The 27,093-nt window shown below is 36.5% G+C and overlaps 2 protein-coding genes across 4 annotated transcripts in view; both read right to left on the bottom strand.

The window, feature by feature from the left end:
- Positions 1 to 17,799, bottom strand: part of prmt3 (protein arginine methyltransferase 3) — a 69,453-nt gene extending 51,654 nt beyond the window's left edge. The window contains exons 1-10 of one of the 2 annotated variants that reach the window (XM_067451971.1): positions 17,738 to 17,799; positions 17,380 to 17,500; positions 16,347 to 16,429; positions 16,209 to 16,258; positions 16,008 to 16,113; positions 14,076 to 14,232; positions 12,280 to 12,424; positions 10,279 to 10,344; positions 9,632 to 9,753; positions 5,246 to 5,345 (exon numbers count right to left, since the gene is read on the bottom strand). In XM_067451971.1, coding sequence (XP_067308072.1) covers positions 5,246 to 5,345; positions 9,632 to 9,753; positions 10,279 to 10,344; positions 12,280 to 12,424; positions 14,076 to 14,232; positions 16,008 to 16,113; positions 16,209 to 16,258; positions 16,347 to 16,429; positions 17,380 to 17,500; positions 17,738 to 17,753 — 966 coding nt within the window. In that variant the 5' untranslated portion in view covers positions 17,754 to 17,799. Of the gene's footprint in view, positions 1 to 5,245; positions 5,346 to 9,631; positions 9,754 to 10,278; positions 10,345 to 12,279; positions 12,425 to 14,075; positions 14,233 to 16,007; positions 16,114 to 16,208; positions 16,259 to 16,346; positions 16,430 to 17,379; positions 17,501 to 17,725 lie in introns of both variants that reach the window. The other variant, XM_067451970.1, reaches the window with a different exon arrangement.
- A 987-nt stretch (positions 17,800 to 18,786) lies between these two features.
- htatip2 (HIV-1 Tat interactive protein 2) lies at positions 18,787 to 22,458 on the bottom strand. Of its 2 annotated transcripts, none has more exons than XM_067451969.1 (6): positions 22,324 to 22,458; positions 21,562 to 21,745; positions 21,276 to 21,383; positions 19,674 to 19,811; positions 19,489 to 19,550; positions 18,787 to 19,328 (listed from the first exon to the last, which is right to left on the bottom strand). In XM_067451969.1, exons 2-6 carry the CDS (start codon positions 21,742 to 21,744, stop codon positions 19,109 to 19,111), a joined length of 711 nt encoding a protein of 236 aa, XP_067308070.1. In that variant the 5' UTR covers position 21,745; positions 22,324 to 22,458; the 3' UTR covers positions 18,787 to 19,108. The 2 variants fall into 2 exon arrangements, with proteins under 2 accessions (XP_067308070.1, XP_067308069.1); XM_067451968.1 differs by having other exon boundaries at positions 22,233 to 22,446.
- Between the last annotated feature and the right edge of the window lie 4,635 nt (positions 22,459 to 27,093).

Here is a 27,093-nt window from a genome sequence, read left to right as displayed (position 1 = left end):
TGCCTCAGGCACTGAGTTTGTTGAATTATTGCCCCAATGTGCAAACAAAAGGGGACAAAATAAAAAACATTTATTATTCCACAATTAACCTGCAAGGGATAAAAAATTCAGCGACAGCAGAAAATCGCATGCAGGTCGAATTCACATGGGAAGTCCTGGAAGTTTCCAAATTTAGAGAATGATTCTCTTATGTCCTTTTTTGAGCCTGTGGCTAGGTGGCTCGAGTGTTATGACCTACTTTTCCCCTTTCCTATTGGACTACAAATTAAGAGAACTTAAACAAGTGCAGCGAAGTGCAAGCTTTTATAGCCTTCCTCACTGCCAAATCTATAAACACCAATTTTTCTGTATCAAATCAACGCAATTATCCACAAGACACCATGCATTACATTCATTTTAACATGATTTTAGAGGGCGTCAAGCACCAGTAATAGGAATATGCTAAAAGATATAAAAAAATAATAATATAATTTATCACCAAGAATAATCAATCACAATAAACAATTCTTCTGCCAAACAATAATTACAATATTAATGTAGAATTTAAATGATGTGCTGCTATTACATTGGCTATTTTACAATGAATAAGCAAACAAAAGAGGACATTATATCAAAATCTGCTAAGAGGAAAAAGTTTAAAATATATATATTTTTGACTATAATTTATAACAGGATCTGCAGTTTCTTCTGTTTAAATAAAAACATTGTTATAAGATACAATAAAAATAACATCAAAACCAATTATTTTCACGGTAAAAAATGTACTTGATTTTCAAAAGCGATCAAATTTGCAACAGCTGAATGTAACATTTTTGATAAGCCAAACGTGAGTCTCTGACTAACGTAATTTATTTAAGCCATGAAATAAACATCATTATGTAAAATGAGTTTAATGAACAACTAGAATATTAGAATGTCTCAATTTTAAAAGTACCCAAAATGAAAGATAGTTCACCCCTTATACACGCTATCACGTCCGTCAAAAACTTGCTGGCTGTCGGTTGGAATATTAAAACTAAAAACATTGACATAACGCACTCATGGGCATCAATTACTTCACTGAATACTTGCCGGCTAAGAAATAAATAAGTATTACTTTACGAATCATCGGTTTTCCAAATCCGCATCACTTAAATATCAAGACATCAGTCTGTCAAAAAAATAACACGCACAATTGGTGGTATTTACGAAAAGCAGAGGTCCACCGAGTGGACGCATTTCCGAAAAAAAGAGAGAAAATGGCAGCCTAAGGAGTTCAATATGCTGTCTGTCAGAGACGATAATGTGCATAATAGACAACATACACACAGTATAAATGTGTTCTTCACACAATGAAATTGAATCAGAATGATCAGAGAACTGAGTGAAACACTTCAAAGAGTTAAAGAGAATTAACTCCAGTCCCAACTGAAAAACTTAACCGGGTTAATGAACATTGTTCAACATGTTGGTTTTGATGGACATTTTTTATGATATCCATTTTGATTCTGATTCTGACAGTTTTCGACTGTTGACTATTGCTTTTGGCAAACTGCAAAAGATAAAGATAAACTGTTAAAGGGGTCATGAACTGTGTTTTTTATTTATCATTTTATGATGTTTCCTGGGGTGAACTTAAATTGTTAGAATACTTTTTACATCAAAAATAGTCATAATTTAGAAATAAAAGGCATTTTTTTCCTACCCTGATTTTAGCCTCTGCTCTGAATGCTCCGTTTTAAGAGCCAAGTCTGCTGTGAGACTTCAGTGTAAACGCCCACCCCTGTGATTGGCTAATGTCTTTCCATTTGAAATAGCTAAGTATTACCCTCTCTTTTAATGTGTTTTTACTGTTACAGCTCTGATGATTATGGTTAACTAATCATCAAAAGTGTTGCATTACAATTAGACCAATGGCATTATATTAAGATCGTGGCATGAAAGGTTGCAGTGATGATCAATGTAGCCGATCACACACACGTTAAGCATGCAAGCAAGCAGTGATCTTGTCATTGGAACTCAGTTTCTGTACACTTACGAATGCTTTCATCTTCACTAACAGTGCAAACGTGATATATTCCTTAAATAAAACGAGTCACTGATGAACTCTCGTTGTTTGATCGACAGCTGCTGCAGCGATTACAAATTAAGGTTTCTTTGATCGCTTTCTTTATAAAATGTAATTTTTAATCACTGTTAAATAACAGATTATTTTCATTCTACTAAGAGAAACAAGGCAAGTTGACGTTTTCTCACTGGTTCAATTTACTGACACTCAGACGAAGAACATATGACTGTATGTACATAGTTTAGAAGGCATTAGAATAAACACAGTTACTTACATGTTGCATTACTATTGAGCCCAGGCACTATACAATATTTTGTAATCCTCAACGGTATGCTCATCGATCTGGTTTAAAGGGTTAGTTCACCCAAAAATGAAATTGATGTCATTAATGACTCACCCTAATGTTGTTCCACACCCGTAAGACCTCCGTTCATCTTCAGAACACAGTTTAAGATATTTTATATTTAGTCCGAGAGCGTATCCAAGTGTATGCACACTATACTGTCCATGTCCAGAAAGGGAATAAAAACATCATCAATATGTGACATCAGTTAGTTAATTAGAATCTCTTGAAGCATCGAAAATACATTTTGGTCCAAAAATAGCAAAAACTACGACTTTATTCAGCATTGTCTTCTCTTTCGGTTTTGTTTTCGATCCTTAAATAAAGGGATCCCATGGTTTTGAGACTTGTATGGCTTAATATAACATAAATGATGTCTCTTACTGAATTATGTGGTAGAAAACCCATGAAAGATCTACGTTATTTAAAAAATCGATTTTATATTTGGACCATGGGCGGCGCCATTTTGTTTGCGTTCTAGGTTGATGACGTAGAGTGGTTGAACTCCTCAATCAGCTGGCGTTACCCGTTGCTATTTTTACCACAACGTAACTCGAAAATTGTTTCAGAGTTAAACAAAACAAATGAATTGCTTTGTAATTGTACTTAAAACACACTCAAACATACATGTGCACACAAACTCACCTACACAAGTCACAAACAGATCGGCGGGCGCGCACACACCTAGGTCAGCGACAGACTGCTCTGTCTCAATCGCATGCATCATCACCAAAACATCCTGCCTCTCTTCCTCACGTTACTTTATCCCATCGTCCTACCTAGATATTTCTCTCTGCTGGTCACATAGGCATTAATCTACTATCAACAGTCTATCTAGGATATCAACACAGGGAATAGATTGAGGGTTATGTATGCGCGCACGCAGTGCGTGCGTGTGTGTGTGTGTTCGCGCCGATCTGTTGGGGTGTGTGTGTGTTCGCGCCGATCTGTTGGGGTGTGTGTGTGTGTGTGTGTGTTCGCGCCGATCTGTTGGGGTGTGTGTGAGTCTGTGTGAGAGAGAGAGTTTGTGTCCACATGTATGTTTGAGTCCGTGAAGTCGGACAGCTGTTTGTAAATCGGCTGTACACTCGTTATTGCGGTGGAACGTGAGACTGAATGACTGCACTCGAACATGTCCACTATGGTGTCGGACAACACTACAAATGTCCGTCCCTTCAAATAATGCCCTATTTAAGGGTATAGGGTCGATTTCAGATTCAGCCCCTGTCGTGGAGACTGAGCAGCCCAACATCTCGATTGAAACAGAGCCTGTCGTGTGCGCGCCCGCCGATCTGTTTGTGACTTGTGTAGGTGAGTTTGTGTGCACATGTATGTTTGAGTGTGTTTTAAGTATAATTACAAAGGAATTCATTGGTTTTGTTTAACTCTGAAACAATTTTCGAGTTGCATTGTGGTAAAAATAGCTACGGGTAATGCCAGCTGATTGAGGAGTTCAACCACTCTACGTCATCAACCTAGAACGCAAACAAAATGGCGCCGCCCATGGTCCAAATTTAAAATCGATTTTTAAAATAACGTAGATCTTTCATGGGTTTTCTACTACATAATTCAGTAAGAGACATCATTTATGTTACATTAAGCCATACAAGTCTCAACACCAGGGGATCCCTTTAAATAAAGATTCAAACTGTTGTGAATCAGCGTATTGATTCATGATTCAGAGGTCTTACGGGTGAGGAACGACATTAGGGTGAGTCATTAATGACATTAATTTATTTTTTTTGTGAGCTGACCCTTTAACACCAGGCCTATGTTACATATGCAAATCGGTGGGCGGAGCTAAACAGGCAGTGATGAAGTAGGCGTTGTTCTTCTTCTGCCACACGCTGACGTCACGGGTTGGCACATTCTGAGATCGATCGTTTGCTGGGCCTGGTGTCTATAAAAGCTTTTCTTTGACTAACAAAGATGTTTTCAGCTCTGAAACTTTCAGGGTATTCTTATATTACCATGACCTTTTATATATCAAAAGCTCAAGGGAAAGTTGATTTCTCAATTCATCAGCCCTTCAAATGATCTCTAGATAAGTCCCTGTTGTCATTCAAACTGACTATGCTGATCTAATGTATATAATAACCTTGACTGGATATTTTATAAAATGGAATTTGATCACCATCTTCTCCGCTGTTTAAAAGATTAAGGAAATTATCAAAGTTTGATTAAATGTTGTTTAATTGCATTTTGATTAAATGTGGTTTAATTTTCCAATAAAAGATTTTACATGATTTGTTGCATTTAATTTCCCATTAAAAAAATAAACAAAAGTGCTAATGAGGTTGTTCACATAGGTGGAGAAATATTAATACAAAAAATAAAAAATACAAACAAATTTCAAACACATTCAACAAAATTCTACTTGCCCTTCTATAATAGCCGAGATGAATAAAAACCCTCTTTATCGTGCATCTCAAACTTCAGCTTGTCACATTCAGCGTCAGTCATGTTTAAATAAATGAGGAGTGACATTTGGATTATAAAATGAGCATGGAAGTTATGCCATTATGAATTATGCCTGCAATATATTATGCATCAATAAACAACACATCATCTCAGCTTTTTCATTTTCCAACACCTGAGCAAGCTTTGAAAAGAGAAATGACTGGGCAGAAAAAAAAAGGATGCTGACACATCCTCTTCCTTTAAGTCTAGTTCTGGGTCAAAACCAACGATAACTGCTGCAAATGCAGAGCTGTATAGGCAAAGTTAGCCATTTTGCTTAAATGAGCAGTTTCATTGCAAAAAACAAACAAACAAAAAAACAGTATATTTATTGAATCTTTCCTCTCTCTAAAAAGCCCATTAATACATTAAAAAGCACAAAAACATCCACTCACCATCCACTCTGAAATGATTATGTCCACTTTTTCCACAGGAAGGTCAATTTCCTCTATTCTGCCCTTGATCAATGTGATGGTGTCTTCAAGTTGATTTGATCTAGAAAACAGAAAAAAATGGAAATAAACTTTTAAACAGCAATAGCAGATTTCAGTATTTGGGTTTAAATTTTGATTTAATTTCATTTAACTAAATTAAATGAAACCAAATTGAAACTTTAATTATAAAAAGTTCGCAAGTTTTGAACACAATTCATCTGAGACAATGGATGTTAATTTTGCTAATTTGGCCGTGAGTCAGTCTCCTTAAAGACAGCTGCTAATTATTCCAAATTACACACATCACAGCGGACTCACCGGGACAACAACACTAACAGTCCCAATTTGACAGCACCTCCTCCCATGACCATTGGCACTAAGGGTCAGCGAACTACTGTTCACCTGAGTGTTTGTGTATATGCATGTAAATGTGTGTGAACGCCACCCCTCCCCCCCACCTATTTAAATGATCGCTCCCTTTTTGACCGGTAACCCTGAGCATCAATCTCTCTAAATACTCCATTATCATGACAGCTAATGTTACTAGGGACAGAGTCATTACTCAAGACTGCAGAGCGCATTTCTGCCCAAGCGATCCTTATCTCTGCACCTTCGCGCTATCACACTCTTCCAGGATCCCATTGTAGCGCTCCCACTATCCTCCCCTCCTTCATCGGACTGTCGTGAGCAAGGAAACGCTAATCTCATTACTGGGTTAATTTAGAGGACAATGTCAGCTATGGGGTGGGAGGGTGGGGGTTGCAGGAGGATGAGGACGGGGGGATTTGGGACACTTTAATACTTCCCTCCACAGGGATGGTACTTGGTTTAGGGAATATGATCAAAGAATATTGATCCTCTGGGACTAATGATTGGATTTAAGATGCAAAGTAATGATGACGGACTGGATTATCCACCAAATCGCCAACATGATTGGTGTTAAATGGTGTATTCTAGGGAATAAGTACCTAATTTATAGAGATAATGTGGGGATTATATGGATTTTGGCAGTAAATACTCACATTAACACATAAACCAGGGCAACATTTATACATAATGCAAGTTTTTCATTTGATTCGATTCTAAATGAGTCTTCATTAAGAAGGACTTTTAGATTACAGACTAACATACGTTATCATACATATCAAGAAACTAAATAGTTTTTGTCAAGCAGCATTTTATCCATCATTCTTCAATAAAGTGGAATTTCAAATTATTGCTTGTTATAAAAGACTATTTATTATTATGTACAAGATAATTTGCACTCAAATTTTGTTACATTTTTTTATTGCTACCTAGTAACATTAGCTCATTCGTTTACAGCTACTTTGAGTGACAGGTGGATAGCCGTTTGTCTGCTGTCTGTTAGTCATCGCGTCACCTCAGCTCCCCCCATGTCCCGCTCACGACCCAACGGCCAGCTCGTCTCTACTTTACGCTTTAAAACTGCTATGGGTGACGTCACGGACACTACATCCATATTATTTTTCAGTCTATGGTAAAACTCCAATAATCATGTACGAAAACGCTATCTAAATTATCCCAGTTCACACAGATCCACAAAAGACTAAAAACACTGAATATTCATTCCATGCCTTGCAAAGAAACATATACGTGCCTGTAGACTAAACATGTGATACACATGCAAATCAACGTTTTCACGTGGAGTATCTTTTTTTTTTTAAAAAGGTATCATTTTAAAAAACTTTGTTTTCAGGCTCCCAAAATGCAGTTGTAGTGTAAATGAACAGCCATATCACATTTTTTTTTTATTTTTTTATTTTTTTTACAATTTTAGTTGAAAGTAGGTGTTGTGTAGATGCCCCCTTAAACTAAAACTGTTTTAAACATAAAGTTAAAGAAATATATAAATATTTGTTGAAAAATGTATTACATTGCCAATAAACTAGAATAGGTTGAAGTTCAAGCAGTAAAGTTAATAACTGAAAATAAATAAACTAAAACTGCAACAAAAATGTATTAAACGTATTCTCTTAAATGTATTCAATGCATACACATTTTTTTTATATATTGCTAAAGAGCAATATTTCAAGAAACAAATAAAATGACAAAATCACAATGAAATTACTACAAATTAAATTAAAATATGTATAAAAAACGAAGAAAAAAAAGATATATTGATACATAAATATTAATAAAACTAACATATTTTTTTTCCATAAATAAACACTTTGCTGCATTTACTCTTCTGTACTAATATTTTTGGCTCTTTCATAAAAATCTACAACTTCCCTTTATTTTTGTCATTTAAAAGTTTTTGCCTAATTATTCAAAGTAAAAGTAAATATATAATACTTCCATTGTACGTCTGTGAAAGAAACTCCACTGTACATATATTTCTTGCATTCTTTATAACGGCTTTCTTGTATCTATTTAGCATTTAATTAAAACATTTATTGAGATTGGTTATTCTCATCTCTATAAAGCTTCATAAAGCATCATGGCTCCCAGAAACATCACCTCTGTAAAACCCACACACACTTGGCCCAACAGCGGCCCAGCGAGCTGTTAAATTAAACTTCATTTTTCTTTCATACTCCTGCCTGCTTCGACTCCTCAGACTTGCATAATAACAATAACCATAATCAAAAAAAATCTCCCAGAGACACCACATGTGGTGAACACATCTAAACGCCAACAAATATAACTATATTCCTCCTCCAGGATGAAATGAAAGTGCCCTCTGAGGTGATACATGAGGTAATTTTAATGGGCAGATAGGTCGTAAAAGGAATCAGGAAGGGCAGGCTGGAGTCCATTTGTATGTTTAGCGTGCGTGTGAGACAACAAGCCGGGATGGAAGTAGGGGAGATTGGAAGTCGACTGGGTAGAGGTAAATGACAAGCCTTTAGGAACGTGACTGCAGCCTGCAAATACATTGAAGTCAACCACTGAGACAAATAAAAAGAGGACTGGTTTGGGGACGAAACGGCAGGGGGATAAAGCCAAGCTGGAACAGGTTCAGTGCAAGAGCGTTTCTCGGGCCAGTTGACAGAACTCTCCCTTCCCCTTTACTGTGTCATCACTCAACATTTCAGATGAATTGATCATGTACAACCATTATTATGACTTTTTCTATGATGTATTCCACATTGTTGCTGCAAATTCTGCTGATTTGTCACCAATATAATGTTATCCAGCTGGCTAACATAGATAAAAAGTGTAAAACTGATTTGTGGTAGTCCTGAAAACATCAAGAATGTTTAGAAGAGGGGGGGGTCTAATGCTATTTCATGCATTCTGACTTATTTAAACTGTTAGAGTTGGATTCTCGTGCTAAACATGGCCAAAATGTCAACAACAACAAAACGAGTTGGATGTATGACTGAGCATTTCTGTGCCAAATACACTCCTTCAGGATTCGAAGTTTCGGAAAGTTGTATGGCCCTGTATAACATCGTAAAGGGTGTAATTCCTTGTATGGGCACTTCTCTCGGGTGAGCATATGCGCACATCAACCAGAGGGAGAGCAAGAGCGCACCCATCAACAAGCTTCGCTTTGGCTACAGTAGCCATCGGTAGTGCTGTCATTTCGTTTTTAAATCAACAATGTCACTAAAGAAGCGTGTTTTTAGTTGCAAGTTAACCTGATTCAGCTTCCCATATTACCCAGCTTTAAGGAAACAGTGGATGCAGTTTTTTCAGGCGGTGAGTGAAACTGCATCAAATGTATGTTTTGTTGGCACTTGCCGTGTAAGTGCATATAATGTCAACAACACGAATGTATAGTGAAAAGAAATGTATCCAGGGATAATGCTATGATGTACTGTGTGTGTGTGTGCTTGTGACTCCCACTGCAAGCCTCCACGAGAAACAAAAAGTGTGTGTGTATAAAAATATATATGCCAATTACTGGAATTACTGGACCAGCAGAAAAAAAAATAATAATAATTGCATTATGCCACATTTTTTCAGTTTCAATACAAATCAATAATTTTAAAGAAACATTTACATTTAATAAAAGGTAAATATTTCAAGCCCACAAAAATGTTCCTAGAAAAATAAACACTTATGAAACATATGTCAGAATACAGAGGAAGCTGGATAGTTTTTGGAGAACTGCATAGGATGGAAAGAAGAACAGATCACAAAGTGAACAAAGTTGGGAAAAAACCTTGGGGACAGCATCAACATTTGGGGAAGCCATTTGGAAAGGACTTTACATTTACAGAGGAGATATTCAGGAAACAACTAAGATGGTTTACTCTATTTTTCCAATGGAGCAATACTATAACCTTGTTTTTATGAAAAACAAGTACACTTAACCCAAGAGGGCCTTTCTCGTACACCCAAGACACTGTTCACTGCGTCAGTCCAATGACTCACCTGACAATGTCCATGGCTTGGTAAATGATTTCTGATTGGTCGACAGCAATGACCTTCCTGGCTCCCGCTTTGGCAGCAAACATGGAGAGGATTCCCGTACCACATCCCACGTCAAGCACAACCTGCGGGTTAAAGGAGCATGGCGTAACCTTTCCATGCTATGCCAGCTTGTCTGTGCCATCTTGAGTGTGCAGATGTGTAATAATGGCACTCGAGGCATTTATCATGCTGACAGGGTCTAACCCTTATTTGCCAAAGTCCACTGGCTGGAGCACGATTGCCGAGATAAGCGCCTCGTCGCCTACCCCCACACCCTTTTCGTTCCAGTTCAGTGCATTACCTCGGTATCCATGTTCAACTGCGGCCGGCTACAGCTGATCTAGCCAATGTCAGCGCAGAATTAATGGTTTGTATATGAGCTGTGGTGTATATTGTGTGCGTATGTGTGTGTGTTGAACCACCATTATCCTGTTATCAGCCCTCTGCAGTTGACACATAAGAACCCTCCTTTAAAAAAATACTGCTGCTTGGAATAATGCACAGAGTTTTTAAATCAGCCCTGTCATTGTAATCGTTACTCCGTAGTGGCTTTGTCTACAACACTTAAAAATGCCAGAGTGGCTGGGCTTCAAGAACCCCATACTCACCTTGTCCTTGAAGACGTCCATGTTGCGGTACATGAAGTCTCGATAGCTCTCAGTGCGCACCTTGTCCTGTCGAAAAACGAGACAACCAAAGTCCTAAGTAATGACACAGTGTCACCATTATACTTTCCATTAGGAAGACAGAGCGCACCCATCCCAACGAGAGAAATCGGTGAACACAATCCAATCATTCAGAGCAAAAATTTAATTTTAACGCCTTACCCACAGTTAAGGCTGACAGTCAAAAAGCACACTAGAAATCAAATTAACAATTGTTAAGCAGCATGAAATAAAAATCTAATTTTTAACAGAGTCAAGATTGAATTAGAAAGCAATTTAAAGGATGTGTGACTGGTAATGATTTTTTTTTTTTTTGCCGGGGAGGAGCTCACTGTTGTTGGGAGTGTAGATGAAAAATGAAATGAAATGAAACTGACCCTGACACTTCTTGCTTTGCCAGCAGAATTTCAGCCAGAAATGGCTAATTAACCTGCCAGTCATACTAAGTACCACCCAGAACATACATGATGCCGGAAGCTATTTACAAATCAGACGAGAGCAGTTACATTCATATCAGTTTCAGCGTGGATTTTTTGCATGATTAGTAAACATTCTGCTCTTCCTTGTCAAAAAAATAAATAAAGTAAATAATCCCAAAGGAATGTTAATAGAGGTTTCAGAATTTTCGAAGAACATTTGAAGACGAAAAAGTTTTATTCAGAACATTTTTCATTCACACTACCAGTCAAAAGTTTGGAATAATTTTTAATAAAAAAGTCTCTTATGCTAATTTATTTGATTAAAAAAAATTGTCAAAACAGCAATATGGTGAAAAATAATTATGATTTAATATAATTGTATTTAATGTATATGTATGTATGTATTTAAAAATGTAAAATATGTTTAAAACATATTTTAAATGCTGGATTTTCAGCATCATTACTCCGGTCTTTAGTGTCACATGATCCTTCAAAAAATGTAAATAAAATAATTGATATATATATATATATATATATATATATATATATATATATATATATCATGACACTGCAATTCATAAGTTTGGGGAAAGTACGTTTTGTTTCATAAGCAAAGATGCATTTAATGAAACAAGAATCAAAGTGACAATAAAGACATTTATAATGTTACAAAAGATTTCATATAAATGCTGTTCTTTTGAACTTTCTATTCATCAAAGAATCGTAAAAAGAAAAAAAAGATCAGTTTCCACAAACAAATGTTAGGAAGCAAAAACAGTTTTCAACATTGATAACAATAAGAACCATTATTAAAAATGTTCTATCAATAATAATTGATAATAGCACCAAATTAGTATATTGTAATGATTTCTGAAGGATCAGTGGGATCTGATTCTTATCTGATCCATTTAAAAATGCTTTTAAATTACGATAGAAATTCAATAAACGCTGGTACCTTTTAGGCATTAAACCTATTTTAGTTCTCCCCTTTAATGCAGACGAAAAAAACTTTTTAATGGAAAAGTTCACTTAACTTTCTTTACATAGAAAGTCGTGCGTTAGTGAAAAGGGTTAAAGATTGCGCCATCTGACTCATGACGGTAAATGGCATCATTTAACGGTGGACAGTAAAAGGCGTCAGTGCTTGCGTTGCACCATACAGCTCGCCTCTCCTCTGCAGAGTTTCAACTCTGACGCAAATCGCCGCTAAATGCAAGTTGGAGGAGGCACCAATCACTGGCCCTCTCCAGGACGTACTGCAGTATGAGAGTTGATGATCCAAACGCTCCTCACTTGAGCCTCCCTTACTGCAGTTAGAGCACTCAAACAACGAAATCTTAATCATAAATCTTAAAAATTGCAATGTGGGAAAATAAATAATGGAGAATAACAAAAATCTGCTGCATAGGGCAACTATTGCATCTGTTTGCAAGGAGTTTTCACAAAGTATAAGTTGCCTATGACCTTCTACCCATGCCGGTAGCAAATAAGGCCACAGATATATGTTAGATGGGGACAGACCTACCTTTAGCATCTCCTCGTGGATGCTGTAATGCCCATAAGAGCTAAAGTAGGCCTCGTCTTCATCTTCTCTCAACTCAGCAATTGCCCCTGAGCATGAAGGGCCACGACTTGTGTCTGCGTTCAGCACTAGACCTTGTGCCAACAATCTGGGGCAATGCAAACAACACACACACACACACACACACACACACACACACACACACACACACACACACACGCACACACACGCACACACAAATATATATATTAAGACAGAGGATGGCCTGGTCAGTCCACAGCACACGTGCATGTGCATGTGAGTGCTCACTCAAAATCTTAACCACTGCAGTGGAATTTTACCCCATCTCTAACTTCTATTGCCCCGCCTCTTTTTTTGCACCTCTATCCACTTCAGTGAGTGTCTGTGAAACTGAACTCTATGCTGCGCCCTGCTGGACCCACGTATACATTACACATCTGTTGGAGCTGCACAGCTCTGAAGATAACTTCACTTTCTTACTTAAAAAATGTTTGCAGACTGTGCGATTACCACAACTGATTGTTCAGCTCCGTTTAAAAATAATAATCTGGCCCCAACATGAAAGAAGGTGTAAACTGAACAGAAAAAAATGTATTAATGATAAGTAGAAAACTGGATTACGTTCTCTTCATTAGCGGTTTTATTTTTAACTGGTTTTCAAGCATCTTTGTAAGACATTTCCCTTGATGCAAGAAATGTTTGATTGATAGTTAAGCATGCAAAAAAAATGCTTTTAATGCATTTTGTGATACAAGTGTCACGATTTAAAAACTGAAATTAAGTTATGCAGGTATGTGTCACAATTTCTGTGGGTTGACAATATACTGTTCACAGAGCTTAAAGTGTATTTAAAGCAACGCAGAAGTAAACCATTTTCTGTGATTGTGTGGGCATTTCCGAATCATTAGCTGTTGTAGTAAATAACTGGAAGAATAACAAAATGCTTTTACACTTGACAATAAGGTTTATTAGGTAACATCAGTCAAGTTATTAGTTAACATGAACAACACCTCTGTTCAGCATAAGTTAATCTTTGTTAATGTTCATGGTTTGTTAATGTTAGTTCAAAATGCATTAACTAATATTAACAAGATTTTAATAATGCATTAACATTAATAAATAAATAAATGCTTTAAAAGTGCAGTTCATTATTAGTTTATGTTAACTAATGAACCTTATTGTAAATTGTTACTCAAAATGCAGAAAATAGTCAAATAAGTTTATTATTACATTAATAAAATAAAATGATAGCAAATAACAGTTTGTAATATGCATAACGGACAGTTTTTGGACCTTATTGACTGTCACTGTATCGACCAAAAAAACATGATGAAACATTTTTTCAGAATAGTTAATGTTCCTTTTGAGTTTTATTATACTGATGGCATGATTTGCATTTTTAGGTGAACTATCCCTTTAACCCTTTATTCTTTCCTGTTCCAAATTCCTTTAAATATCTGTGCATTAAGGAATATAATATAATATAATATAATATAATATAATATAATATAATATAATATAATATAATATAATATAATATAATATAATATAATATAATATAATAGGTAAGTTCAAGATATACAACAACGTATTTTATTAAGAAGAAATAATTATTACATAAGCAATCACACTTAAGATGAGTAACTAAACAAAAGTTCCCAGGGTAACAAATCTTATTCAATAACTTGCCCTTATTTGCTTACACTTTGAGGAAAAAGAGCTGAATAAATGAAGTGACCCTGAGCATATGAACAGTGTGAGGTTGGTGTTATACTGACTTGAGTTTATGCAGATCCTCCATGGCCCGGGCCAAGGCCTCCTCAGCTCTCTGAGCTCTGTCTTCAGCCTGTCTGGCTCTCTGAAGTAGAGCAGGCACCTGATCACCGGCCGAAGGGCTCAACGTCACAGCTGCAGCCTCACTCAACTCTTCAACATCTGTTTTAAACATGTAAGAAAGTTAACCGGTTGCTTACACCCTGTGTAGCCATATCCCACCAGTCAGTAACATTTGAATTTGACCAATACTTTTATTCAAGAAAGACAAATTAAACTGATCAAAAGTGACAGTACATGTATAATGTTACAAATGAAAACAGCCTTGATTAAGGTTTATACTATCTGCAAGTTATTTTGGACTGGGGTAACTTGGAAATCCTTGTTCTTTTAGATTTGAGTGATGCTTTTAACACTATTGAGCATGAGACTCTACTCGCCTGGCCAATCGGATGATGTCTTAGACTGGCTCAGATCCTACTTAAGTAGCGAGGAATACTATTGCACTGGGTACCTACACCTCAAGGCATTATGTTATATCTTGGGGTGTTCCTCAAGGCTCGATTTTGGGACCTATGTTATTTAACCTCCCTTTAGCTGGTGTAAATAATCAGTACAACATTTCCTTTCACCAGTATGCAGATAATACATAACTTTATCTTTCATTTGCACCAGTTTTCCCACAGGTCAATTTCCACCCTGCTGGACTGCATAGAGAGCATTCAATTGTGGAAGTCACAGAGCTTTCAACAGCTAAACAAAGATAAGACATAGGTATTGGATATCATAATGATGCAGGGAAAACCATCTATTGTTGGAGTCTCTATCACTTAAAGCTAGTAATTGGGTCAAGAACTTAGGACAGGGACAGTGAACTCGGTTTTAAAAAAACATATTAGCATTGGTACTAAAACAGAATATTATCATCTCTGAAGTATGTGATATTCTCTCCCCTTCTGATGATGAGAAAGTTGTTCACGCATTTGTTACATCTAGATCTGACTATTGCAAGTGTTTTTGCTGGGTTACCAAAAAGCTCCATTAAACACTTACAAATAGTTCAGAATACAGCTAAACAAATTGTTCAAAATGAGAAATTACATTACTCTCAGTTTTTTTCTTTTTCTTCTGTGAATGTGTGTATTTCTCATCTGTAAAGCGCTTTTTAAACCTGTTTTTAAAAGGTGCTACATAATTAAAGCCTTGCTTATTATTAAAGGATTTCTATTTCAAATAAATGATGCTCTTTTGAACTTTCTATTTATCAGAGAAACCTGCAAAGAAAATATTACGATTTCCACAAAAATATAAATTAGCACAACAGTTTTCTCTTGAGCAGCAAATCAGCTTTTTAGAAAAATGTCTTACAATAAGGATCACGTGACTCTGAATAATATATGTGTGTGTGTGTGTGTGTGTGTGTGTGTGTGTGTGTGTGTGTGTGTGTGTGTATGTGTGTGTGTGTGTGTGTGTGTGTGTGTGTGTGTGTGTGTGCCTGTTTATGTGGTTTATGAGGACACAAATTTGTATAACTACATGGGTATTACACTGGTATTACACTATAAATGTGGTTTATGAGGACATATCAAATGTCCTCATAATTCAAATAGCTTTAAAAACATACTAAATGAAGGTTTTTTGAGAAAGTAAAAATGCAGAATGTTTCCTGTGATGGGTAGGTTTAGGGGCAGGGGCAGTGTAAGGGGATAGAAAATACGGTTTGTACGGTATAAAAACCATTACGCCTATGGAGAGTCCCTGTAAACCACATAGACCAACATGTGTGTGTGTGTGTGTGTGTGTGTGTGTGTGTGTGTGTGTGTGTGTGTGTGTGTGTGTGTGTGTGTGTGTGTGTGTGTGTGTGTGTGTGTGTGTGTGTGTATAGGGGGATGGGAATTCGTCTTCATAAAGGAGACAAAAACAATATATTCTCATACCTATCTGCAGTAATGGGTCATCTGGTAAAACAGGCTTCATATATTCATCACTGTTCCAAGGCAGTGGGCCATTTGAAGCCAGTAGCAAACTCTCTGCAGAACATTTCTACCAAACAACACACACAACACAAATTTAGACAGGCTTCATGTCATTTTATTACCAATATCCACGTGAACCATATGAATGAAATGGACACTTACGGAAGTCCTAATGTAGTTTATCATCTTTATGTAGCTATAATCATCAAGCCCTAAAAAGGAATGAAATATATATTTATTTAGATACATACACTAGATATCACTCAGCAGACTGAGCGGTCCTTGGTTTGGAAAACTTACTGTGTTTTTGGACAAGTTCTGGAATATCCACACCATGATCTGCCTTGCAGTGTTGTAATGTCTCAGACACAGAGGTGAGAGTCCTGTTTAAAGTGAGACACAGAGACTTGAGAACAAACAAAAAACCCTCATCCTAACGGTAGCAGATGAGTTGTTAATGACTTGAAGTGTACAAAGATGTGTGTGTGTGTGTGTGTGTGTGTGTGTGTGTGTGTGTGTGTGTGTGTGTGTGTGTGTGTGTGTGTGTGTGTGTGTGTGTTTCACAGCTCTTAAAGGATTGGTGGTTAGGTCAAAAATACACACATACTAAATAATCTAATAAATAAATGCATTTTAAAATATTTACAGCGCTCAGATCAGGCTTATTATCATTAAAAAAAATAGAAAAACTAAAAGTAAATCTATTCAAACTTCTTCATTGAAATAAAGTTTAAATAAAATAGAATATTTAAAAGCCAAACTACAAATGTTGTTTTGGAAATAAATTAAAATAAAGTTGAAGCCCTAAAATCACTAACTGAAAAAAAAAAAAAAATAAATAGCTGTCTTAAAACTAAAATAAATCAAACTTAAACAGAAATACTACAAATACTAAAAATAAATTAATTAAACTTGAATGAAATATAAAAAGGCAAATTCAAAATATTAATACAAAATGTTTACCGCATACTAACAATAAAATAACATGGCTCATATCAAATGTACATTAGTGCATCACTATTGTTGCTTATTAAAACAATTCGGCTTAAGAAAAAATCTCTTTAGGTTTATACATCTAACATTAAAAAGAAAAGAGAAGTATATTAGTTCTGATATTTTAACCATTTATTTGGCTATGTGGCGTGTCGATATAAAAGCCAATTATTTTTATTTGGAAACAACATGCTGTTTTTCCAAAATCATAGAGGTATAACTGTAATATTTGGAGATTTCAGACAATTAAAAGTTTGAAACAAACATGAGCAGATCACAATACACTAGTAATACTTCAGATTTATTTTAGGGATCATCATGAATGGTTGTATTGGATCACCTGTCACAGAGCACACACAGGACTGTTATGAGTTCAGATCCCTCCTCCATTGACTGCCACTGTTCATCATCACTGTCAGACAGCTCGGGTACATCATCACACACCTCGCACTCGTTATCACCTACGTGGCAAGAAACAATTACAGCGTCTTTAAAAATAACAACACATTCATACAACATCTAAAAAACCGGTCAGAACTATAATAGAGACATAATAGCGGTAGCAGAGATTTGTAATTACACCATTTGGAAATGCCGTACTCAAGTGCATTAAAATACACTCGTTCAATGGAAGCAGTTTGAATCGCATTATAAGATAAAGCAAATATATACAACACATTTTATACATTCACGTGTACCTGTGTACGCTGCCATGTTGTCGTAGTCGCTTGAGTTCGAGTTTTTCTCATCCGGGTCATTCTTATTCGGTTGTACTTCCTTTTTGTCGCCATATGAGGTCGCTGTTTTATCAATAATGAAATGCAGTAACAGTTGCCTGTAAGTATTTAGGGTCAACAGTCCAGAGCAATGGAGAGTGTGGAAAAGAGGTGAAGAAGCGTGTGCAGGCAGGTCGGAATGGGTGGAGAAAAGTGTCAGGTCTTTTCTGTGATAGAAGTGTACCAGCAAGAATGAAAGGAAAGGTGTACAGGACAGTAGTGAGACCAGCGATGTTGTTTGGTTTGGAGACAGTTGCACTGAGGAAAAGACAGGAGGAAGAGCTAGAGGTAGCAGAGCTGAAGATGTTGAGGTTCTCTTTGGGAGTGACGAGGATGGATAGGATCAGGAATGAGTACATCAGAGGGACAGCACATGTGAGATGTTTTGGAGACAAAGTTAGAGAGGCCCGGTTGAGATGGTTTGGACATGCTCAGAGGAGGGAGAGTGAATACATCGGTAAAAAGATGCTGAGGTTAGAGCTGCCAGACAGGAGGTCAAGAGGAAGACCAAAGAGGAGGTGTATGGATGTAGTGAAGGAGGACATGAAGGTAGTCGGACTGAGAAGAGGATACAGAGGATAGAAATAGATGGAGGCAGATGATTCGCTGTGGCGACCCCTGAAGGGAAAAGCCGAAAGAAGAAGAAAAGTAACAGTAGCCTAAATACCTCAGCGTCTCACTCAAAACATAACTGCAGACTGCAGTGAGAAGCCTTTCTAAATTATTCTTAAAAATTATCCAAATATATTTAAAGTTAGAAGGTTACATTAAAAACATACATTTTTAACTTTACAAATTAAATGGTTATGTTAAAGCCACTATTGGCTTATATAAAATTGTTCTATAGTCTATAAAGTACATAAAAATATATAAAATTACAAACAAAACAAAAAGATTAATCTTTACTTATAAAGGGAAAAGTAATTAAATTACTTAGTAATTCATTACACCCAACACTGATCATGACCAACTAATGTTGAATGTTTTAATCCATTTTTCAGGCATAACACAAAAAACATATTACAATATACACAGTAGTTGTGGACTGTATGTGTTAAAGTATGAATATCATTTATTTTTTCCAGATCAATATACAATTCAATAACAAAAAAGCACCAAAATCCAAAGCGATACATAGAAAAAGCACATATGACCCTTTTAAATATGTTTTTAAAATACAAAGTATGATATTTCAATTCAAGTACACTGCATTAGAACAATATTTTGGCTTATTTTGCTCACAAATCGCACCATGCCAGAATTGCACTTAATGTAACATTTTTTAAATGAAAGTTATTTTTTGTCTCCAATGTTACCAAGATTGTATATAGCCTTGTTTTCAAGAATTTCTACTTTCTGCTCTCCATCTTGAAGTGTGTTGACAAGCATAGCTCTAGCGACTGATGTGATGGGGATGGACATTGCGGTAGGGAAAACGGAGGAGAATACACCAAGAAATTTCCGGGCCATCCACTCCGCCGGCCGACTCTCCTGTCTGTCCACTAGGAGCACCCTATAAAATAAACAACTAAATATGAGCTACTTAACAGTGAATGATGATATCAAACATTTCTGAACAAGCAGACATGCACAACATACACGTCTGACCTCAGAAATCACAACAGATTTTATTCCTTGGATCAGTAATTCAGGAACAAAAAAGTTAGACTCACGCTGGTCGATAGATGGACAAACGCTCAAACCCGAGGTCTTCAATTTCTGCTTCAACCTGTCCCTGTAAATATACCAGTGTTACATCTTTATTCAGTACATGGATTGGCTAGAATGGCATTAAAATACAAGATTAGCCAAAAAAAGTAATCAAATCTAGGTTGATCATATGTTGCATATATAATACCTTAGTTTTCAGGTAGAGAAAGCTGCTGGTTTTATCTGCACCTCTGGAGGATTCTAGGTGAAAATGGGAACAACCTCCTGCTTTGGCAAGTTCTGCGGACTTGAGTACGTAGTCATGATCCACCCGAAAAAACCCTTCCTGTAGCCCATTCAAAATGGAACAAGTTATGTTATTTTTCATGCAATAAACAATGTACCACAGGAAAGGCATGTGAAATTAACTTGCACTCTAAAAAAAAATTAAAAAAAAAAAAAATTAAAAAAATTCATTTATCACAAAAGTTTCTTGTCAAATAAACTTAATTTATGTGTGTCAGATAACATAACATTTTGAGTTTCTGTTGATTTAGAGGCACACTATGTAATTTTTCACCGCTAGAGGTCTCTTACTCAAAACAAGACGTAGCTTGATGACGTCTTGACTTTGCTTTATGCTGCAGACGACCACTTCCGCTTCTTCCGGTCATGCGTACGCAGATACATTATTTGAGTGTGTTGAAAGTTATAATGCTACTCTGTGAGTTCACTCAGCAGCTACTATGAGACACTTGTTGCAAACTGCAGTGAGCTGGATCGATTTTACACTGTAAATAAAAAATTTAGAAAAAAAGTTACCTGGTTGCCTTAAAATTTTGAGTTCATTGAAATTAAAATATTGAGTTAATACAATGAATTTTTTTTTTAGATTCGACAACCTTTATTAAAATATTATTAAAAGATTTTGTAAGCATATTGGGTCATTGTGTGTGTTTTATTTCTGATGACGCAGCCAAATTGTGCTATTTTCATGATTTATCACATTTTTTATGTGGTTCAGATACAATAATATTTTGAGTTTATATTTATTAAACAAATTTCCTTCATTGTATCAACTCAAATTTTTAATTTCAGTAAACTCAAAATTTTAAAGCAACCAAGTTACTTACTTTTTTAAGTTAAACCAACAAAAACCAACACAATTTTTTTACAGTGTAGGCATTGTCAAATATGGTACACATGGTAAATCAATTAAAATGAGATTTAAACAATAAGACTAAATATGTTGAGCTATATAAACACGGTGAATGTATTCAAACAGTTGCTCACCTGTCTAATAAAACATAATATATTAAAGTGTCTTTGGCGTTTCCATGGTTTCTACAAAATAAATCCGGAAATCGAGGGTAACGCGGGCATGATGTCATTGATAGGCGACGCACAGACACGGTCCGTGTCCTGGTTAAAATTGCTTATTCATCTCGATTTTAACATTCTTGGAAACATTTAGGATAAGTGCACAAGTCAACAAAATATATTGTTCTAGTGGATTTTGGATATTTCACTCCAAAAATGTTACATATTGTGCCTTTAAACCAATCTCCTTCATTGTATGATAAACACTCTATAGTGCTATATATAATAATCTTTCCTTACATTGACAATTTTTCAGCATTTTTTCCCAATAATGATCTTTGTTATTATACAAAAGTATGCTTATGTTTAAGAATTTACAAATTTGAGAAGAAACAGCTGAAACAGACCCTAATTTCATGCATTTCAACTGGTTTAGGAGAAAAGTCCTTCATGCATTAATAAAGTCCATAAGATGACATCTGAAACATACAGCTCCTGCTTTGGCTTTGGTTGTTCCTAGACAACAGTATCCCACATCATGGCCCTGAAAAGCCTCAGAGTACTCCTCCAGCTTCTCAAAATCAACCACCTTTTGCACCTGAAGAGAAGAGAAAGAAGGCCAGTAAATGGTGAGAACGGAATCCCTGATAACATTTAAAAATTTGCAAAAACTAATTATTAAACCAAATGACATCACGCACATTATTATGCAATGCACTGATATTCTTTTTGGACTACTGTACATAAACAGAACTTCCCCAAAGTTGGCACATTACCAAGTTTTCATAGGCTTTCTCCTCAAAGGTTAACTGCCTTCGTCCAATGAGAGTGATCTTGGAGAAGATGTTGCGCTCTACTATTTCCTTCATAAGCGCCCTTCCAGTTTCGCCAGAAGCGCCGAGAATGAAGCACGTTCTGTTCTTCTGCCGGTAACTCTCTTCCATTGCGTTCAGATCCATTCTGCAATGAAACAATGATCGCAAACGTAACCGTTTGAATCTCGCAACATCACAATGACACTGCAGAATTTGCACAGGTGTACTACTACTAGAATGAACAGGTTGCTGTTAGTTAAAACTGTTTCGTGAGACAAACAAGTTATTTATGAAAGCAAAACTCGATCAGCGGGAAGTTGTCTTATTTTACAGCAGTTTCAATGTTGTAAACATCTAAGCCACGCCCACGCGAGAGCCTATTTCATTCATGCAATTTATTTTTATTTGTTCATTCTTTTTCCTCGTGTAATTAAAAGGTGTGGTTGTGTCGGCTTCCATGAGCGAGAATCAGAAAAATGATATAGGCTACTGCAGAAAAATAGCCTATTGGAAATGCAATTCCTCCCAATCATCAATATTGCACCAAAGCAAGCATAGTAGCACAGTGACAGTAGTAGTCTGTACTAAGCTAACATTGAGTCTGTAGGCTACTAATTCTAACGTTACTTCACCTTGGGATCTCGACAGTCTCTGAATTTTCCAGATACTGAAAAACAGCGGCGATTGCCACAACAAAAACAGCGAAGAAACTCAAGGTTTTACCCCAGTTACACTGAAATATATTCATGCCAGGCTCGATAAATAGAAGACTTTGGTGGTTGGTACACTGCTTCTTCCTTGTTACATCCTCGTTTCACACGGCGCTTGCGCAGAACTCACGGCATGTACAGAGCGCTGCAGTTGTTTTGAAACGGATACACGAGCACGACTATGGCAAGCCGCATTAACCTATAATGTTTCCAGCGTTACTCAAGTATACGTTATTGCATTTTTACTAGGACTTAATTTAGGGCGCTACGATTTAATTCTTACTAGTAACAACTAGAATTAGCGAGCTCTAATTAAATTCTTACCAACAAAACTTATGATTAGGGTTCTCAAATTCAATTAAAGAGCTCTTCTAATGCATTCTTACTACAAACCTAATTCCCAAAAAGCTGGGACACTGTACAAATTGTGAATAAAAAAGGAATGCAATAATTTACAAATCTCATTAACTTATTTTATTCACAATAGAATATAGATAACATCAAACGTCGAAAGTGAGACTTTTTGAAATGTCATGCCAAATATTGCCTCATTTTGGATTTTATGCGAGCTACACATTCCAACAAAGTTGTGACAGGTAGCAATAAGAGGCCGGAAAAGTTAAATGTACATATAAGGAACAGCTGGAGGACAAATTTGCAACTTATTAGGTCAATTGGCCACAGGATTGGGCCTCTCAGAGTGGCAGTGTCCCCCAGAAGTCCAGATGGGCAGAGGATCACCAATTCCCCCAATGCTGAGGCAAAAATAGTGGCGCAATATCAGAAAGGAGTTTCTCAAAGAAAATTTTCAAAGAGTTTGAAGTTATCATCATCTACAGTGCATAATATCATTCAGAGAATCTGGAACAATCTCTGTGCGTAAATGGTCAAGTCCAGAAAACCATACTGGATGCCTGCGATCTTCAGGCCCTTAGACGGCAATGCATCACATACAGGAATGCTGCTGTAATGGAAATCACAACATGGGTTGAGGATATACTTACAGAAAACATCATTGGTGAACACAATCCACCCTGCCAAAAGAAGCCATATCTAAACATGATCCAGAAGCGCAGGCATTTTCTCTGGGCCAAGGCTCATTTAAAATGGACAGTGGCAAAGTGGAAAACTGTTCTGTGGTCAAACAAATAAAAAGTTCTTTTTTTGGAAAACTGGGACACCATGTCATCCGGACCATACCTGTCAAGTATCCCGTTTTGGCCGGGAAAGTCCCGTATTTTACCCTTCTTTCCCGCCGTCCTCCCGTATTAGTATTTTCCTGTAAATATCCTGTATTTTAACCTGCGTTATTAAAAAATAAAAAAAATAAAACATTTCCAATCTGAGCTCTGTAACTAGCCTCGCGATAACTGCCATCTGCAATAGTCTACAGTACTATAGGTGGCTGTTGTCGCGAGGTAGTGTGTGAGGTCAAATGACGAGTGATAACGCGGGAAAAAAACAAAAAGAAACCAGAGACGGATGATGGACGTAATGATAGAGATGGAAGGCACTCCTGCCAAAAAACCCATAACCCCCGTGTAAATACCGTGATCAATGGGACAGCGAATTTAATTTTCTGAAGAAGAGCAGGGTGGGGGACAATCACTTTTGTAACTGTGACCTCAGCATCTCACATGCATATCATGTGCAACAGCGGAAGATCTTTTAAAGTAACCACTTATAATGACAATGTAAAGAACAAAAGTAATTGCTCACTAAATATGCTCTGCTCTTGACTAAATAACTTTTGTACCTTTAATAAGGATTAATCTATATATAATTCCAGTGATTTGTACTCGAGACTCGGTCTCGGACTCGGTCTCGAGACCATATTTTAATGGTCTCGGTCTCTTCATGGACTCGTGTGCCTTTGGACTCGGAATTGACTCGTAGGAGTCGCACATGTTGCGGCATTAGTTTTGGCTTTTGCTCACACAGCACTCGTCCCGGATCGAACCCCGCAATGTTACTAGGTCCCCGACCAGAGTTCAATTCGGTAATCAATTCCGGGAATATTGCGGGTCCGACGTGCAGTGTGAAAGGGGCTAAAGAGTTCATATGTAGTAAGACTCTGCGATGTGTAAATTCTGCGGTACATCAATTACTGAAGCAAAGGGGTTTTGGACAGACATTTTTGAACTCGGTCTCGACTCTGGCTCGACCCTCTCTAAACTCGGACTCAACTCGGACTCGACCCTCTCTGAACTCGGACTCGACTCAGACTCGAATGAGCTGGTCTCGACTTCAACACTGTATAATTCATAACGTATTCAGTGAAAACTGATAACACGTATATTTCCTACTTGTTATGTTGTTATACAAGTAGGAAGAGCACAGGTACAAATTAAAATTATGATGGGTCTATTATTATGGGTATTATTATTGCAGCCATTTGCAATATAATTTTTTTCTTATTAATGTACACACAGCATCCAGTACTTACAGAAAAACCAAGAATTTTTGATATTTTTGCACATTTATTGGTGTTTATTGGTGTCAGTCACAAGGATGACAACACTCCTCCTATATTCTTTCCTACTGATGGAACAAATCAAAAGTAAATGAATATAAAGAGTTAAATTAAAGGAAAAGACACAGAATATGTAGGTATTAAATTGATTACACATACAAGCAATTCTATGGCAAATAATTGTAAATAACTTATTTTCATATTTACATTTCATATCTCACATTTCACTTTTTCTCATTTCAACTCTGTGTAAAACAAATATATTTTAACAAAATAATTAATAGATTCATTGATAAGTAATAGATTTAGCAGGGAAATGTTTAAAATGTCATATCACTGGTATTTTTCATGGGACGCTGGCCAACATGTTGAGATCACATACAGACAAATTCCGCTTACCTTAACTACACCTTGAATCAAATAGGCTATTTCTACAAAGCCATCTGTAACTAACACACTTGTGTGTGATGCCCTCTCCTCACCAGTAGGTGTCGGTATAAGTTTAAGATCACAGTTTTGGAGCTCTATTGGGGCTTCTCTCTCCTGCTCCTGCCACTATAGGACAGTGTGGTTTTGATGGTGAAATAAATGGTTGCCTCCTTCTGTTTAATGTTTTATTTGTGCTTCATGTCTGTTAAGCTGAGGAAAGGCTTTCCTACCAGAAAGTACAATTCAAACATGCACACATTTTGCAGTATTACTAGGAAAGTGTGATTAAAGGGATAGTTCACCCATGAAAATTCTGTCATCATTTAATCACCTTTGTGTTGTTCCAAACCTGTATGAGTTTTTTTCTTCTGTTGAAATAAAACAAATATATCCTGAAGAATGTTGATAACCAGACTTTTGCTCTATATGGAGGTTTATGGCTGCCATCTGGTTCCCAACATTCTTCAAAATATCTTTTTAGTTCAACAGAAGAAGGAAACACATACAGATTTGAAACAACTTGAGGGTGAGTAAATGATGACAACATTTACATTCTGGTAACTATCCCTTTAAATTAAATAACCTACACCAATACATGCATTTCAAAACTGCATCATACAGAGTCATTAAACATATCAAAATTGTGAATGAGACCATTTTCCTTTATAGCTAGTGAGGCCACACCATATGTGCCAGTCCTTTAAAGCAGATTTTATTGTCTGTGCACAAGACTCCAACTGTTTAAATTCCACCTCTTGTTCAAACGTTTGTTGGCCGCTGGTATGAATAGACCCATATGTCAGCTGACAATTCTGCTCTTTCAGATGTTACTGAACTGATCTAGTGGATATTTAAAGAAAGGTCTTGATGGCTATGGATATCAGCTTTCATTATCTTAAAAAAAAAAAAAAAAAAAGAACATAGCTACAGATAGAATCATGTTTATTGCATGAGTTTGTCATGTCTTATAAACCATAATTCAATATATGCAGCGTAACTACTCTTTGAATACAAGAGTCAAAGGTTCATGGCCGAGTTAAAAAAACATGCCAAGAAGGTTCTACATTGGAAAAAAAAAAAAAGATTTTTACTGCTTGCTCAAATTGCTTAAAGCTACACTGTGTGATATTTTCCCCCATCTAGCAGTGAAAAGGTATGACCATCCAGTGAACATTAGTTTCTTTTCCTCTCAATTCTGATTTCATTTTAACTCCTACGGTGGCTGATTTAGTCCAAGATTAACATGGCAATCCCCCTCTTCACATTCGACACGGTGCCATCGAGTGTTAAAACGCGAAAGGCGAAGCTTGAATTTATGGGTATGTCCCTCTTTGGCTAATGTACTTTCAAGATGGAGGGGCAACATGGCGACCAGCATTCGAACCCCTCACCCGTATGCATTTTCAATGGCATATTATAAACTTACGAGAATACTTTATTACTTGAAAGAAGTAAATATACATTAATGAGCACACATATTTTTGAACTAAGTGTTTTTAGCTAAGAATAAACTAAAAAAGTTATACAGTGTAGCTTTAATTAAAATGAGCTAAAGCAACACAATTGCTCTCCTAACTTAATTTGATTGTGTTCAATCCACTTAAATATAAGTCAAATTGAAGTTTACTTTATCCATTTGTGTTGCATTAACTGAAACTGGGTGGGGCTTGTTAGTTCCCAGCATGCTTTGCATATGGCTAAATCAAGAGAGAGGAAATGTTATTTTATTTGTAAAAGTGTTATTTTATGTATTTTTGAGTAAGATGAGAAAGGGGGGACTTGATTTTGTTTAATATAGTTTAATATTCAGTTATATTGGAATTATTACAACAATTTATATTATTGTGGGTTACCATTCTGGAGAAGAGTGGAGCATTTGCT

The sequence above is a fragment of the Pseudorasbora parva genome, chromosome 1, assembly GCF_024679245.1.
Source record: "Pseudorasbora parva isolate DD20220531a chromosome 1, ASM2467924v1, whole genome shotgun sequence".
NCBI classification, from domain to species: domain Eukaryota; kingdom Metazoa; phylum Chordata; class Actinopteri; order Cypriniformes; family Gobionidae; genus Pseudorasbora; species Pseudorasbora parva.
The sequence above is the reverse complement of the archived record's forward strand: the minus strand, read 5'-3'. Positions and strand labels throughout refer to the sequence as shown.